At 41.6% G+C, this 15,644-nt stretch overlaps 1 protein-coding gene and 1 long non-coding RNA gene across 6 annotated transcripts in view; one reads left to right on the top strand and one right to left on the bottom strand.

Moving 5' to 3' along the window:
- Positions 1-15,644, top strand: part of TASOR2 (transcription activation suppressor family member 2) — a 97,616-nt gene that overhangs the window by 9,197 nt on the left and 72,775 nt on the right. For 3 of the 5 annotated variants that reach the window (XM_040343287.1, XM_040343288.1, XM_040343284.1), the window contains exons 2-3: positions 5,550-5,623; positions 12,003-12,079. Coding sequence is in view for 1 of the 5 variants with exons in the window: in XM_040343286.1 (XP_040199220.1) it covers positions 5,616-5,623 (8 nt within the window). In the remaining 4 variants the exon portion in view is untranslated. The remainder of the gene's footprint in view (positions 1-5,549; positions 5,624-12,002; positions 12,080-15,644) is intronic. The other 2 variants (XM_040343286.1, XM_040343285.1) reach the window with 1 other exon arrangement.
- LOC120931645 lies at positions 3,569-11,906 on the bottom strand. Its single transcript, XR_005747880.1, has 3 exons — positions 11,682-11,906; positions 10,447-10,508; positions 3,569-3,855 (listed from the first exon to the last, which is right to left on the bottom strand). It is a non-coding gene; the product is annotated as an uncharacterized LOC120931645 (long non-coding RNA).

Raw genomic sequence — 15,644 nt, 5'->3', positions numbered from 1 at the left:
TGGTGCTCGGTCACCTCCTCCGTCAGCGCCATCTCTCCACGAGCGACTTTGGCATATCGCTGTGACTGGCCGGAGCCGCGATGATGTCACTCCCGCGTATGGGTGCCGCCACTAATGGCACGATCGTTGTCTGTGCGCATGCGCCGTGGACATCGGTGCCTTTCTTTTGCAAATATCTCCTAAACTGTGTAGGTTTAGGAGATATTTGTTGCCACCTACAGGTAAGCCTTGATATAGGCTTACCTTTAGGTTAAAGTGGTCTGTAAGGGTGTACAACCACTCTAAGAATAGCCACCCCCCCCTTTTTTTTTTTCAAGGGACCAAAAGTAATTGGACAATTGAATCAAAGGTTGCTTCATGACAAGGTGTGGACTACTCCTTCATTAATTTTCTTCATCAATTAAGCAGGTATAAGGTCTGGAGTTGATTCGAAGTGTGGTATTTGCATTTGGAATCTCCTTGCTGTGAACCTACATCATGGGTTTTAAGGAGCTGTCCATGCAACTGAAACAGGCCATTGTAAGGCTTCAAAAACTAATCCAATCCAAGCCGAGAAATGGCAGCAACATTAGGAGTGGCCAAATCAACAGTTTGGTACATTCTGAGGAAAGAAGAATGCACCGGTGAGCTCAGCAACATAGAAAGGCCTGGATGTCCAGGAAGACAACAGTGGTGGATGATCACAGGATCCTCTCTATGGTAAAGAAAATCCATTCACAAAATCCAGACAATTGAAGGACACTCCAGGAGGTGGGCGTATCATTGTCAAAGTCTACAATCAAAAGAAGACTTCATGAGGGCAAATACAGAGGGTTCACCACAAGGTACAAACCATTCATAAGCATGAAGAATAGAAAAGCCAGATTATTCTTTGCCAAAAAACATCTAAAAAAGGCAGACCAGTTTTGGGAAAAAATTATTTTGGATGGATGAAACCAAAATTAATCTGTACTAGAATGATGGGAAGAAAAAAGTGTAGAGAAGGCTTGGAACGGCTCATGATCCAAAGCACACATTATCTGTAAAACATGGTGGAGGCAGTGTGATGGCATGGACATTCATGGCTTCCAGTGGCACTGAGTCATTGGTGTTTATTGATGGTGTGACAGAAATACCCGGATGAATTCTGCAGTGTTTAGAGATATACTGTCGGCCCAGATTTAGCCAAATGCAGCAAAGTTGATTGGACAGCGCTTCACAGTACAGATGGACAATGATCCAAAACGCACTGCAAAAGCAACCCAGGAGCTTTTGAAGGAAAATTAGTGGAATATTCTGCAATGGCCGAGTCAATCACCTGATCTGAACCCAATTTAGCATTCATTTCACTTGCTGAAGGCAAAACTAAAGGCAGAGACCTACAAACAAAGAACTGAAGACCGCTTTAGTTAGAGCATGGCAAAGCATCAGAAAGGAGGAAACCCAGACTTTGGTAATGTCCATGGGTTCCAGGCTTCAGGCAGTCATTGCCAGTAAAGGATTCTTAACAAAATATAAAAAAAAATCCATTTTATTTATGATTATATTCATTTGTCCAATCACATTTGAGCCCCTGGGGTGGGGGTGGTGTATAAAAATGGTTGCCGTTTCTAAAATTTGTTGATTTGATATTTGATATTTTTGTTTAGCCCCTTGAATTAAAGCTGAAAGTCTGCACTTCAAATTCATTTGGATTGTTTCATTTTAATTTTATTCTGGTGGCATACAGAGCCAAAAGTATGAATATTTGTGCCTGTGTCCAAATATATATATGGACCTATGTGTCTCTATCTCCTGCCATACTAGCGTCTTCCGAAGATACTAGTTCCTGGTTTCCTGACTTCACTGCATCACTTTTCTAAGTCGGTGACTCAAACTATTAAAATGGCCAGGAAATTTAGAATTTTCACTGAGCCAGGAATGGAAGTCTTCAGTATTTCAGTGTTTTCCAAATTGACTTTAACCACTTGTCTACCAGTACTATTTATAAATGGTAGCTGGAAGCAAGGGTTTTATGCCTGGGTTCACACTATTGTGTACACAGACATTGCATGTGGTTCACACTGCATTGCTGTGCAGATCATATGCAATGCAAATGTAGCCATACAGTTTGTATGGCTGAGATTGCATTCGCATGAAAATGCTGCAGGAACCTTTTTTATCCCGTACTGTGATCCGATTTCACAGTTCGCACTGCAAACCGTTCTGGGGGCGTCATTAACTTTGTATTGACACCGGTAGTGGTTCACAGAAGGCAGTGTGAACTGTCTGCGAGGGATATGCAATGCAGGAACCCGCACTGAAATCTCGCTGATTCCTGCATCGCAATAGTGTGAACCGGGGCTTAAACAAACTGCAAGAGTTTTTCTAAAACTGGTGCACACAGAATCTGGTGCAGCTGTGCATAGTAACCAATCGGCTTCTATGTTCAGCTTGGTCAATAAGCCCACGTTCACATTGAGATGATTTGACATGTCAAATTGCATGCCAAATCGGTGGCTATGCCAGGCTATAGCACCGTCGAAATCGGTGCGACGCCGCACGGATTCCCAACAGTTCCGGTGCTACTTTGGCGACTTCTGCAGGAACCCACACAGGTGTCTGTCAAATTGCCCCCCGAAGTCGGACTGCAATGCCTGTTTGAAATCATGCAAGTTTAGCTGAACTCGCACAATTTTTAACCTGCAGCAATGTGAAACTAGGCTAAAACCTAGAAGCTGATTGGTTACTATTCACATGCATCCATTTTTAGTAAATCTCCCCCACTGTACTTGCTACCATCGAGCCAATTGTCTGCTTTCTGGGGCAAGTGATTCAGGCAGTTGTAAGCCTGAACATCTGTTCGCTAATCTTCCCTCTGGTGAATGATCCCAGAAGCGACTAGCATTTTCCCTTATCTGGGTTCAAAGCTGTTATTGCACTGGTTACTTTTATTTTTTATAATCTTTTTGACACTTCATTCAAGTCTATGTACTACAGTGACATGCATTGTTGTGCGTAAAAGTGTAACGCACGGCAAGAGACCTTAGTTCAGTGATATGGTATGGAAATGCACATAATGGTTAGTAAAATCAAAACTATTGTATTGATTTTTCTATTTTTCAGGCGCTTTAGTGCTAAAAATAGGACCTGAAAAATGCCTCATCTGCAATCTGCCCGAATGCTTTCACACTGGGGCGCTGCGCTGTCAGGACGTCAAAAAAAGTCCTGCAAGCAGCTTCTTTGAGGTGCTTTAGAAGCGGTGTATACACTGCTCCTAAAGCGCCCCTTCCCATTGAAATCAATGGGCAGCGCCGGCAAAGCGTCTCTGCAGCAGGTTAGAAGCACCCCGCTAGCGCCCGAAAAATGCTGGTAAAGCACCGTTGGTTTTAGCGGCACTTTTACAGCGTTTTTCGGGCACTGGCAGTGTGAAAGAGCTCCTACTGGAGAGTGCAAAATCTGGTGCAGCTGTGCATGGTAGCCAATCGGCTTCTAACTTTAGCTTGTTCAATTGAGTATTGACCAAAAGAAAAACCAACCTGAAGCTGATTGGTTTCTATGCAGAGCTGCATCAGATTTTGCACTCTCCAGTTTTAGTAAATCAACCCCCATGTGTGTGAATATAGTCCTCCATTTTCTGCAAAGGATGTGATTTAGACTGTAATGCTGATCCAGACAAGTTGAAACAGGTCATTAGTTTGCATCAATCTTTTTACAAGCAGATCAAATATTTCTTCTGCATTCTTCATATATGCGAGTGCAAAGATCTTCATCATAGTAGCGTTTATACACACCGTAATATACAAAGTTGTAATCGGCTATGGAATTTTTTTTTTTTCTTTAAACATGCACACGGATGTAATAAAATCTTCAGTCTAAGCTGGAGTCTTCTGAGAGCTGGTAAAAAAATAAAGAAAATTTCAGCACAAAGATGCTTGCGTTGGTGCGTAATTCTGCGCACTTGTGTATTTACAGGTATATGACCTTGTAGAAGAACATGTGGGTAATCTCATTCTATTGGCTAGAATATTCTTTAGTTGTAACCAGTAAAATGCATTTATGCGCATTTGGATGCGTTTACGTAAAAATTATGCCAGTAAGCTTCTTTCAAAACGCAGGTTTGGGGCATTTATTTTTTTCTCCCTCTGAAAACTAATCTGAAATGCATATCTAAATACATTTTAGATATGTATTCAGATTGAGCTGGCAATTTTTTTTTCTGCCTGTGTGCAAGACTGCAGATAGAAAACCTCCAGAGGGATAAATGACAACTCTATTGCTGCTTCGCTGGCTATTCTGCCGTTTTAGTCATAGTTATGGTATGGTACGGTGTCCCGCCCCCCCCCCCCCCCTTAATATTTGGGGATGATGAGAGCCAATGTTTAAAGTTGCCAAATGAAAGAGTGCATAAGTGACTGTATCATTTTGGCTCTATCAGTGCTAGATACCTGCAGATCTGTAAGAGCATAAAGGACTGATTTCCTTGGCCCTGCCTCCAGATAAGCCTTGTAAAGGCAATATATAAAATAAAGTTTATTTATAACCAGATTAAATAAGGCCCCTTTCGCACTAGTGTCTTTCTTTCTGCCTCAGCAGGGGACTGATCCCCCTGCTGTGTCGGATCAGAACAGAAACAAATCTTGCAGTAAAACCTTTGTTTGAGAGCGTTTTTGCAAGACAAGTAAAATGCTTTAATAAATTTTGCCTTAATATACAAGCGATGTCCTGATATAAGAGTAGCGTCATGTCACAACTGAGTATAAAAAAGGAGAGGAGCCTCTAAGTGTAGCAATATGGTTACATTTAATGAAGGTACAACATTTAGCAAATTATTGCTACACTTAGAGGTGCCTTTCTTCTCTTTTATACCCTGTAAATAAAATGCTTTGATATACAAGTGCTTTGGATTACAAGCATGTTTCTGGAACGAATTATGCTTGCAAACCAAGGTTTTACTGTACAAATGTAATCCCTATGGGTGGCCAGATGTAAGCAGATGTGTGCCTGCCTATTTCCACCGACATTCAGTCTTTATTTTTATTTTTGATCTCTAATTACAGGTCAAAAACTGATTGCCCATGTGAAAGGGGCCTAAGGTCAAATAGGCCCCTAAACAAAATGGCAGGTTTCTACCTCCATATGGTACGGAGTATATAATGTGCAGCACAGTGTAAATAGTGTAGACAACATAACACACTGCAAGAGACTTCAGTGCAGCGACATTGTGTGGAAATGCACATAATGGTTAGTAAAATCAAGATTATTGTGATTTACTAAAACTGAAGAGAGCAGAATCTAGTGCAGCTGTACACGGTAGCCAATCGGTTTCTAACTTCAGCTTGTTCAAGGGGGGGGATATGCAAACTAAGTCTGTTTCTTTTCTCCCTTGGCGAACTATGACAAGGGGCGAGAAATGGTCCAGGGCAGCTTTATAGATAAAATAAACTGTTAAAATGGATGTATTCTCTAAAAGAAAATATCAATATAAGCATAGAAATATGCCCATGGATTTTCAATGTCTTTTTATTGGCTACTGATATCAATTTGATTGGGAATGTATTATGGACTCAATGAAGTGCTCTCTTTTTCAGCCGGTGGAGGTGACCAGTGAGGTTTTCTATGCAGTCAAGGCAATCTGGCAAATCGTACGTCGGTTAATGAAGAGGTAAGCTCTCCAGCTGAGTAATATAAATGGCATTTTCTGCTCCCCACTTTAATATGTTTGGCTAACAGACCTCTGTGCTGTTTTCACTTCACCAGCCATTAATTTACTGGAATCATGTACAGTGGCTATGAAAAGTCAACACACCCTGTAAAAATACAAGGTTTTTCAAATGTAAAAAAAAAAGACCAAGATAGATCACTTTTTTGATTTTTCTCCAATGTGATTTAAAAAGTGTGTGTGTGCGCCAATCGTCATGGGAATCGGACCTGGGTGAGAAGATAGGTGTCCACTTTGGTACATAAAGGAATAATCAATACCTCTTTAGTAGAAGTGAACTTTAAGGTGCTATCCAGATGGCATGTTCTGGCAAAGTTGGCAAAATTCTTTCCTCGAGCCTCACCCCAATGTTGCTGTGGCCAGGTGGGAGATATGTTTCATGTTTGGTTGTCTTGTCTGAAGGCCCAAAGGTTTTGGATCAGCGTATTCAATTTAATTTATTCAGTGACAAGACAGAACATACCAAAAAATTTAAAAATTGCTCTGTTCGCGGACCTTTAGGATGAGATCCCCAGGCACCTTTCATATATACAGCAGCTAAAATCACGATAGCACGGGCATGGAAATCGCCCATTATCAATATCATGCTGGTTAAACACAAAATATCCTGGATTATGATTAACCACTTGCCCACCGGGTTAATTCTGGCACTTCTCTCCTTCATGTGAAAATCACAATTTTTTTGCTAGAAAATTAATCAGAACCCCCAAACATTATATATTTTTTTTAGCAGACATCCTAGGGAATAAAATGGCAGTCATTGCAATACTTTTTGTCACACCGTATTTGCGCAGCGGTCTTACAAGCGCACTTTTTTGGGATAAAAATCACTTTTTTGAATTAAATAAGACAACAATACATTTTGCCCAATTTTTTTATATATTGTGAAAGATAATGTTACGCCGAGTAAAATGATACCCAACATGTCACGCTTAAAAATTGCGCCCGCTCGTGGCATGGCGTCAAACTTTTACCCTTAAAAATCTCGATAGGCGACGTTTAAAAAATTCTACAGGTTGCATTTTTTGAGTTGCAGAGTAGGTCTAGGGCTAGAATTATTGCTCTCACTCTAACGATCGCGGCGATACCTCACTTGTGTGGTTTGAATACCGTTTTCATATGCGGGCGCTACTCGCGTATGCGTTTGCTTCTGCGCGCGAGCTCGTCGAGATGGGGTGCTTTAAAATTTTTTTTTGGGGTTTTCTTATTTATTTTTATTTAGTTTTATAATTTTTTACACTGAAATAAAAAAAAAAAAAAATTGATCACTTTTATTCCTATTACAAGGAATGTAAACATCCCTTGTAATAGAAAAAAGCATGACAGGTCCTCTTAAATATGAGATCTGGGGTCAAAAAGACCTCAGATCTCATAATTAGACTTAAATGCAAAAAAAAAAAAAAAATGTCATTTTTTCAAATGACAAAAAAAAAAAAAGGTTTCTTTAAGAGGCTGGGCGGGACTGACGTTTTGACGTCACTTCCGCCCAGCAGAGCTATGAGGACGGGTGAAGGAGATTTCTCCTTCAGTCCCGTCCCCGCTCAGCTGCCGGACACATCCGATCCCCTCCGCCGCTACCGACGGCTCCGGTAAGCGGCGGAGAGCGGCGGGAGGGGGTGGGGGCCCTCTCCCGCCACCGATAACGGCGATCTCGCGGAGACCGCCGTTATCGTGTACACCACCGCCCCCTGAAAAGATGAATATCTTGGTTGTGGCAGCAGCTGCCGCCGTTATCGAGATATTCAACTTTAAAAAGAGGACGTCTTTTTGACATGGGGCGGTGGTCAAGTGGTTAATGAAAAACTAACAAGTATTTTTAAAGACAAGCAAACCAAATTTGAGAATGTATGGAACCTCTGGATTAAATACCTCCAGGCCCCTTAGGCACCCGGATCGAGAGGACCACTGTTTCTTCTCTTTTCCTTTATCTCTTCCTCCCTTTTTTTTTTTTTTTTTTTAATTAAACGCCAATGTTTTTTGAATAAAAATCTATTGAAAATAAAAAAAAACTGGCATTTTTACAATGGTGTGTAGACCTTTTTTATATCCACGTAATTGGATAAAGTGGAAGGTGACTGAAACTTGCACACAAGCCAGTAAGTCAAAAATGTACTATACTAATCATACAGGACACAGAGTGTTCATACCCCATGGGTTATACTGTAGGTGTGTATCTTCAGCTCATTGGACACTGGCAAAGCTTTAGAGAACATGCCCCCTGGGTGCCTCCCCTATAACCCTACTTTATTCCATGTGTCCTAAGTTTTGTGCTAGTGTCTGAAGGTGATGAACCATTTTTCCTTCACAGAGAAACTCGCCTTCGGTAAACCCAAGTTTAGTTTACTTTTTTTTATTATTATTTTGTGCTCGAAATCTTCAGTCAGCCCCCACTGTCCTCTTGTGCCCACACAAAAGTATTGTATCTGGATCACTGCAACTTGGTGAACTTTTGCAGTTGTATCTGGTTCATGTAGTATGGGGCTAGTCTGCGATGTTACTTCAGGCAATGGATCCTGCATGGGCATTCACCTTGACCCTTTGTTCAGTTAGCTGCAGAGTGCTATACAGATCCAGGGTCTTTCTTTGCAACAAAAATTGGCTATTCCTGTAGTTGATCCTGCTGTCTCTGTCCTACGCAAACACCTCACTGCACTTCTTAAAGATTCTTTCATAGATTCTGCAGACAAAAAATTTGAGCTGCTCTTAAAGGCTCTCTTTACTCTTGCAGGTCCAGCCCTGCAACCAGATCTTGCTGCTATTTCAGTATGTCAAACTGCAGCTAATTGTATTTCAGGATCATGCTGTTGCAGAGCAATTGCAACAATTTGAGGCAGTACCATTCACTCTATTCCATTCATGACATTTCCAACAAAACCTCTGGTAAACCTGGAAGAAGCAGGCTCCTTATCTCGATTTGCCTATGCTTCCCTATCACTGGCAAGTTATCACAACAGACGCAAGTCTCTCTGGCTTGGTTAATCATGTTCCAATCCCTAACAGTCCAAGGGACATGGTCACTGGGGAAACCAAGCTCCCCATCACTATTTTAAAGCTCAGAGCAGCAGTTCAGATGACCCTGCAGCACTGGACCCCCTTCTGAAGGAACACTCAGTCAAGGTCATGACTGTGGCCTACATCAACCATCAATGGGGTATTGGGAGCCTTTCTGCCTTGAAGGAAGCAAACCAGATAACCTCATTGACCGAAACTGGTTGTCCAGTGATCTCTGTAATCTACATCCCAGGTGTGCGCAACTGGAAAGCGGATTACCTCGGCTGCCATTGCCTGGATCATCCAAATGTCTTCAATTTGATATGCCAAAAGGGGATTCTGGATGTTGACATCCTAGCCTCCAGACTTAACAACAAACTACCTTTGTTGCCAGAACCAGGTATCCTCTAACTCTAGCCTTAGATGCCTTGGTAATCCCCTTGTCTCAGTTCTTTACATCTTCCCTCCATTATGAATTCTGAAGTTTCTAAAGCTGGGTCTTCTACCCTTCACAAATCCCAAGTTTTGTAGCAAGGAATCAAAAGGAAGGGAGACCAGTGTTCCATACTGTACTTCAAGATATGGAGTTTATAGGCAAGTCAAAATTCCTCTTGTTTGGGCCTGTTGGTTATACTTGCCTCATTGTGGCCTACTTTTTATTTTTTTATTTTTTTTATTCATTGCCTGGAGACATTCTATGGTGTATGAATACTCTGCCTTTGCAATGCATTGTAGAAATTAATAAGAAGTGGGGGTAGAATATAGGGCAGGTGCTCGGGTAGCTTGTCTGCTAAAGGTTTGCCAGTGTCCTATTGCCTGAATACTCTACCTGTGTTCTGTACTGTAATGGAATTTGCAGGTAAGTAAAAAAATAAATTCTCATTAAACACACACACACACATTTTGCTATAATAAATATCCCCCAAAAATCTACATATTTGTCTTAAAAAAAAAATGCGTATATTGATTTGAGCAAAAGTTATATATAGCGTCTACAAAATAGTGGAATAGATTTATGGCATTTTCTTAAAATAATTTGTTTTATTAGTAATGGCGGTGACCTGCGATTATTTTTTTTTTTTTCTTCTTTAATCATCATGACTTTGCGCAGCCGTGCCATTCTGCTGACGTGCATGTACATGCAGCGGTCGGAAAGTGGCTATTATTTTTTCACAAGTCCTTCCTCAACATTTGAGGGTTCTTTAGAGCACCATCTTTGTATAGCTGCATAATATACACTAGAGGCTATCATGTTGACTAATTATCGAACCCCTCTAAATTTAGCAGTTCCAAATAATTTAAATTGTCATAAGAATAAGGTATAGCTAATATAACCTGAATACTGCAAAAGAGGTTGTTGCTTCATGCCAGAGTTTGACTCCTAGTTAAGGAAGGTATGTGTTTATGCCTCTGGAATCTCGAAACAATCAACCTATCCTTAGAAAATACAGAGGATGGAACTGGTCTGATAGTTTTGTCCTTTGGGGATGCTCCAACCCACTAAGTGCTTAATATGTGAGGCAAGGAAAGTATAGGTAAGGAACAGACTCCTTCGGGTATTGAAAAGTTTCTAGTTTTATTTTTGGTTTGCACCACTACTTCCAGATCAAAGAATAACCGTATCAAATTCCTTAAGGTATATAGAGAGTAATCCACTAGGAGACATTGTGCAACAAAAATAAATACATTTTAAAGGGTCAACTTTCAAAGTGACATAGTTTGAGATATTTGGATGTATAGAAACACCTATATATACAAAGATTCCACCAGTTTACCTGTCAATCTTTTACAGCTCACTTTGTTCAGGGTCATGTCAATGAAATCCAGTGAGGAAGCTCTGTATTGCACAGGGAGATGAAAGCATAGGTCAGTGGGTCTGAAACTTGAAAAAGAGGGTATAGAGGTGAGTTTAACTTTCATATTCCCCTCCCCACCATCTCTATCAGTGCATTGGAGCTCTGTTACTGTTATATTCATGTTTCTAGATCATGTTTTATGGACGTTGCTCTGGGAGATCCTAAAGTGGTTGTAAATTCACATGTATTACTTTGATACTTTCTGTTTTAAGGTCACTGTCCAGTACAGTGTGTGTGTGTGTGTGTGTGTGTGTGTGTGTGTGTGTGTGTGTGTGTGTGCACATTTGTGCGTTTTTCCTAAAATTATAATGCTAAATACCTTCTTTCCAGAGCCTTGCTGTGCTGTCATTTGACCTCCCTCTTGCTTTCCTTCCTGATGTGATTACGGTGGGAGGGGATGAGATGAATGCAAGCTGGCAGAGGGAGGTCACATGTCTGTACAGCAGGGCTCTGCAAAAAAAAGGTATTTAGCATGATAATTTTAGGAAAACTCGCACTGTACTGAACAGGGACCTAAAATAGAGAAGCTCTAAATAATTAAACCTGTTTCTTTACTTTACAAGCACTGGAGCAGCTACAGGGAACATAATTACAGAGGCATGAGATGGGGGGGGGGGGGGGGGGGCGGGGGCTGATTGTCTCACACACAGACTACAGAACTGAGGGGAGAGCAGGATGACAGGCATCTAAGCTGACCTCTGTATCATGGTTCAGCAGCCACGATAAACGTGGTCAGTCGATACTGTGGAAGATGGGAACAGGTAGGATCAACCAGGTATTGTACAACATAGAAAGAAAATTGACATGGCATAAGCACTGTGCTATGCCTCATGTCTAAAAGGGCCAAGAGCATGTTTGTGTCTTTTTTTATTTTATTTTTATTTTTTTTTGTTCTGTAATGTTCTTGCAGTAGATTATATCTTTGTCGCTGTAGTCTAATCAAGGCATTTGAAAATGAATGTAGTGACGTTCTTTTCTTTTATCCAGATGCCATTTCACATCTTCAGAGGGAAAAAAAAAATATGTTAAGTTAATATAGGCTTAAAGGAAACGTGACGTGAGAAGTGCAACGGCTTTCATTGCTGGCCCCACTTTTGAAAATGCTGATTGCTTGGCCTTAATGCTTGTATAATTGCTTTAGTAGTTTCACTTACCTGGAACAAATCTACAGATCGGGTATTTCAACATTATTTGCGTTTCTTCTAGATCAGTGATTCTGAAATGATCAAAGTCAGAGGATTAGCATCACATACAGACAGCTGTTCTTTTTAGAATGGTAGCCCCTGTACATTTCTCAGCGCAGGTTTTCTTTTAAAACAAAACTCTAGGTAAGCAGCTAAATACAGTTACATTTATACATATTTACTAGGTTACCTGGCTAAGATTTGTCTTTATTGTATTTAGCCAGTTATGTGACGTACACACTTTTGGTACATTGCATAGCCAGCAGGTGATAACCAAATTTTCTGTTTTAGCTTTGCAGATTCCAGTGTCATCTCTCTGCCTACTGCCTGCCCATTGGACAATGACTCACCATCCTCTTCTGTGTCCAGTGAGTAGTTAGGTGACTCCAGGAAGTGGTGAAGCTGAACCAGAAAATAGTGATCTTCCTGGCTATGCAGTGTTGCAGGAGTCCTTAACCACTTCCTTATCAGTTTTCCAGTTTTTGCACACATGTTATAATGCTAATTTCAGGCCTGAAAGTTGGTCAACCCTGGAACATTATATACTTCTTGAAAGCAAAGACCCTGGAGAATAGAATTGTGGTAGTTGCAATGTTTTGTGTCAAATGATCTTTGCGCACATGTTTACAAAATGCATATTTTCAGTAAGAAATGCACTAAAGTTAACTTTAGTGCACACAAAACAAATGCATTAACCAATTTTTTGGTAAAATATAGAAGATGATGTTGCGACAAATAACGAACGTTTCAAAGCCTTAAAATTGCATATGTTTTACTTTGGAAGACTTTGCTCTGCTCCTGGCCTGCTAGGATCCCAGGGCATCCATGCCATGGGGTACCTGGATGACCACCTTCTGAAAGATTCCTCGGCCACAATCCTGTTTTCCAGCATTCAAAGTTCAATCTAGTTCCTTCAAAAATGTGGATGGGTCATCGTCTTCAAGAAGCCTGCCCTCCATTTTTTTCCATCGTGTGAAGTTTTTGGTGCTTAACTTGGACATGTCCCAGGCCAAAATCTTCCTTCCCCAGGAAAATATTTCTTCTCTGAGGGCCAATTCTTGGGTAAAACGGGCATCCCTCAACTTGCATCTGTATGAGGGTTCTGGGCCCCAGGATGACCTTCTTCCATGTGATTTTTTTTTTTTTATTTTTTTTTTTGCCTGCAGACCTTTGCATCTCAACATTCTTATGAGGTGGGACAAGCAAATATTTTCCCTAGATCGCCCACTACTGCTGTCCTGTCAGGTATGCTGGATTGCCAACCCGGCCCCCAGAATCCAAGAGTCTTTTTCCTTCCCTCTCCCTGGAAGTTGGTAGCGACTGAAGCAAGCCTGAAAGGCTGTAGTATTAGGATCTACAACTCAGACGTTGATGCTCCCTGTTAACACTTTGGAACTGAGAGCCATAAGACTGACTCTCCTACATAGTCACCCAGTCAGGATGCATTCAGGCAATGGCCTGTGGCCTACATAAACCACCAGAGGGGTACCAGAAGTCAGGCAGCCATGAAGGAAGAGAGCCTGATCCTCTCCTGGGCAGAGAACCACATACCGTGGCTCACCACACTAAGCTGATCCAGTTGACAGCTCCTCAAGTTCTGTGTATGCCGGGTCACTGCAAAGTACACATCATCCACTCTGAAGACCCTAAACAACCCAGCGCTCCCGAGTTAGTGCCCTCAGAGCGGATGATCTGTACTTTGCAGTGGCCTGGCATACACAGGACTCAAGGAGCTGTCAGCTGCCATCTTAGTGTGGTGAGCCACAGGAGCTTAATCTGGCACTTTCAGTTCTTCAAAAATCTCCCTTTGAACCCGATTGGGTATGCCGTTGGGGAATCTCGCCAGTAAGGTGCCCTTTACCTCTGTCAGGTGTCTTCCAGTTGGTGACTTTCTTGTAACAAGCCATTTCTTATCTTGCATAGAGATAAAGTGTTCCTGAGACTCAGACCCTTTTTCCTCCCCATGGTGGTCTATTCTTTTTACTCCAACAAGGATTATCCTCCTTCCCTATATCCTGCACCAAAACATGCACCAAGAGATTTAACTCCACTGCTTGGATATTGTAAGAGCCGTTATAGCCGGTTCACACTGCGGCGGCACGACTTTGTGGGGCGACTCTGCAAGTCGTCCTAAAGACGACTTCAGTGGCGATTTAGCAAAATGACTTCTGTATAGAAGTCAATGCAAATCGCCCCGAGCCGCCCCCAAAGTCGTACAAGAACCTTTTTCCAAGTCGGAGCGACTTGCGTCGCTCCTATTAAAACGGTTCTATTGCATAGAATGGACGTGACTTGTCAGGCTGCTCAGCCGCCTGACGAGTCGCCCCAGTGTGAACCGGCTCTTAAGGTTCACCTAACTGCAACATCTTCAGTCTTTTTTTGTTCCCCCCTGATGGCCCCAGAAGGGACATCCTGCTTTCTCTTCCACCTTGCTAGATGTCTCTGGTAGCTAATTTCCCGGTCTCATTCCCTCAGTGAGCAGGTTTCTCCCTTCCCTATCAGGGCCCATTCCAATAAATCGGTCTGTATTTCTTGGGCCTTTTCATTATCAACCAGCCGTTTTGCAAGGTGACCACCTGGCCTTCTGTTCATACCTTAAAGTGTATGTATTAGGTGGATCTTCAAGCCTCTGGTGCCAGCTTTGGCTGCAAGGTGCTTCAAGCTGTCATCTTGGTTTCATGTCTGGTGACCCCTTTTTTTGTGGGCCTGTTTTGAGGGGTGGGTAACAACGTGGCAAACGGCAGCCGTTTATCATTTGAGGACATTCAATGTCTATAAATAAAGGCCCTGTACTGTATGATTTAGGATACTTGGAATCTTGACCTACATATCAATTCCATGTCTTGGCGTACAGGACAAGACAATGGTCCCTCCCCAATGGTCCTCTGTTTCTCCTTATTGCTTGCTACAAAACTGGAGTCTGGCAGATTGGGTGGAAAAATGGGGGAATAAGCTGTGTCCTTTTCTGATGGTTTTTGTGGACATAAATGGATGTAAACTGTGAAGACAGACGCTTTAAACTGAACTGAAGACAAATGTGCATGCAAGCTGATATAAACTGAACTGGAGATGAATATGTAAACTTACCGGTAATACGAATATGCAAACTGATAAACACTGATGTAACTTGAATCGTTACTCCCTTAGTTTTTTTTCTTCGCAAAAAACATGACTGAACTGATGTCATCAGTGTGAAAGGACCTTATTTGTTCGAGGCCTCATCAATTGGCCACCCAAAGAGGAAGTAACCCGAGCCTAGTACGCACGATCAGAAAATCGGATGAAAAATACAGCTTTTGAAACGATCGTATGATAATCTGATCGTTGTACACAGCTTGAGAGTGGATCGCGACAGTTCATCGAATGGGACAAACACAATAACTTTTCTCGGACAATACCAGATCATACGATTTTTGTTTTAATCGGATCATTATTCATCCGAAAAAATAACGGAAGAGCAAGACCGACCGCTCATGCTCGGAAATGTAAGATTACATTACTAGCATGCAAAAAAAATGGGGCGATCGTTCCTCTGATATTTTCATCGTATATACGAGGCCTTAGAGTTGGTGTTTGCATGGACAGCTGACAAGTTGCTGTATAACTTTTCTTTGCAACAGGTTTCCTGAGTGAGTGAGTAACTTGTATAGCGCAGCAAATGCGAACTTAATCGCCTCAAGGCGCTTGGCATCCAGAGTTGTACAGATCTTTCCTGCAGATAATGTATTGGCACAGCACTGTAATAATGGGCATCAGCTAGGTTGCTTTGTAATATGAATATTGATGAAAATATGTTTGATTTAGTATTATTGAGGTTTACATTTTGCTATGTACTAACATACAGTTTTATATTTTAATCTACGAAGAACTCTGGTCATACCATGCATATTGGTCGGTAAATGTAATAAATCTTTTATGGCAGTTTTTCAGGCA

Source organism: Rana temporaria, chromosome 3, assembly GCF_905171775.1.
Source record: "Rana temporaria chromosome 3, aRanTem1.1, whole genome shotgun sequence".
Taxonomy (NCBI): Eukaryota; Metazoa; Chordata; class Amphibia; order Anura; family Ranidae; genus Rana; species Rana temporaria.
This window is presented reverse-complemented; position numbering and strand designations above follow the sequence as displayed.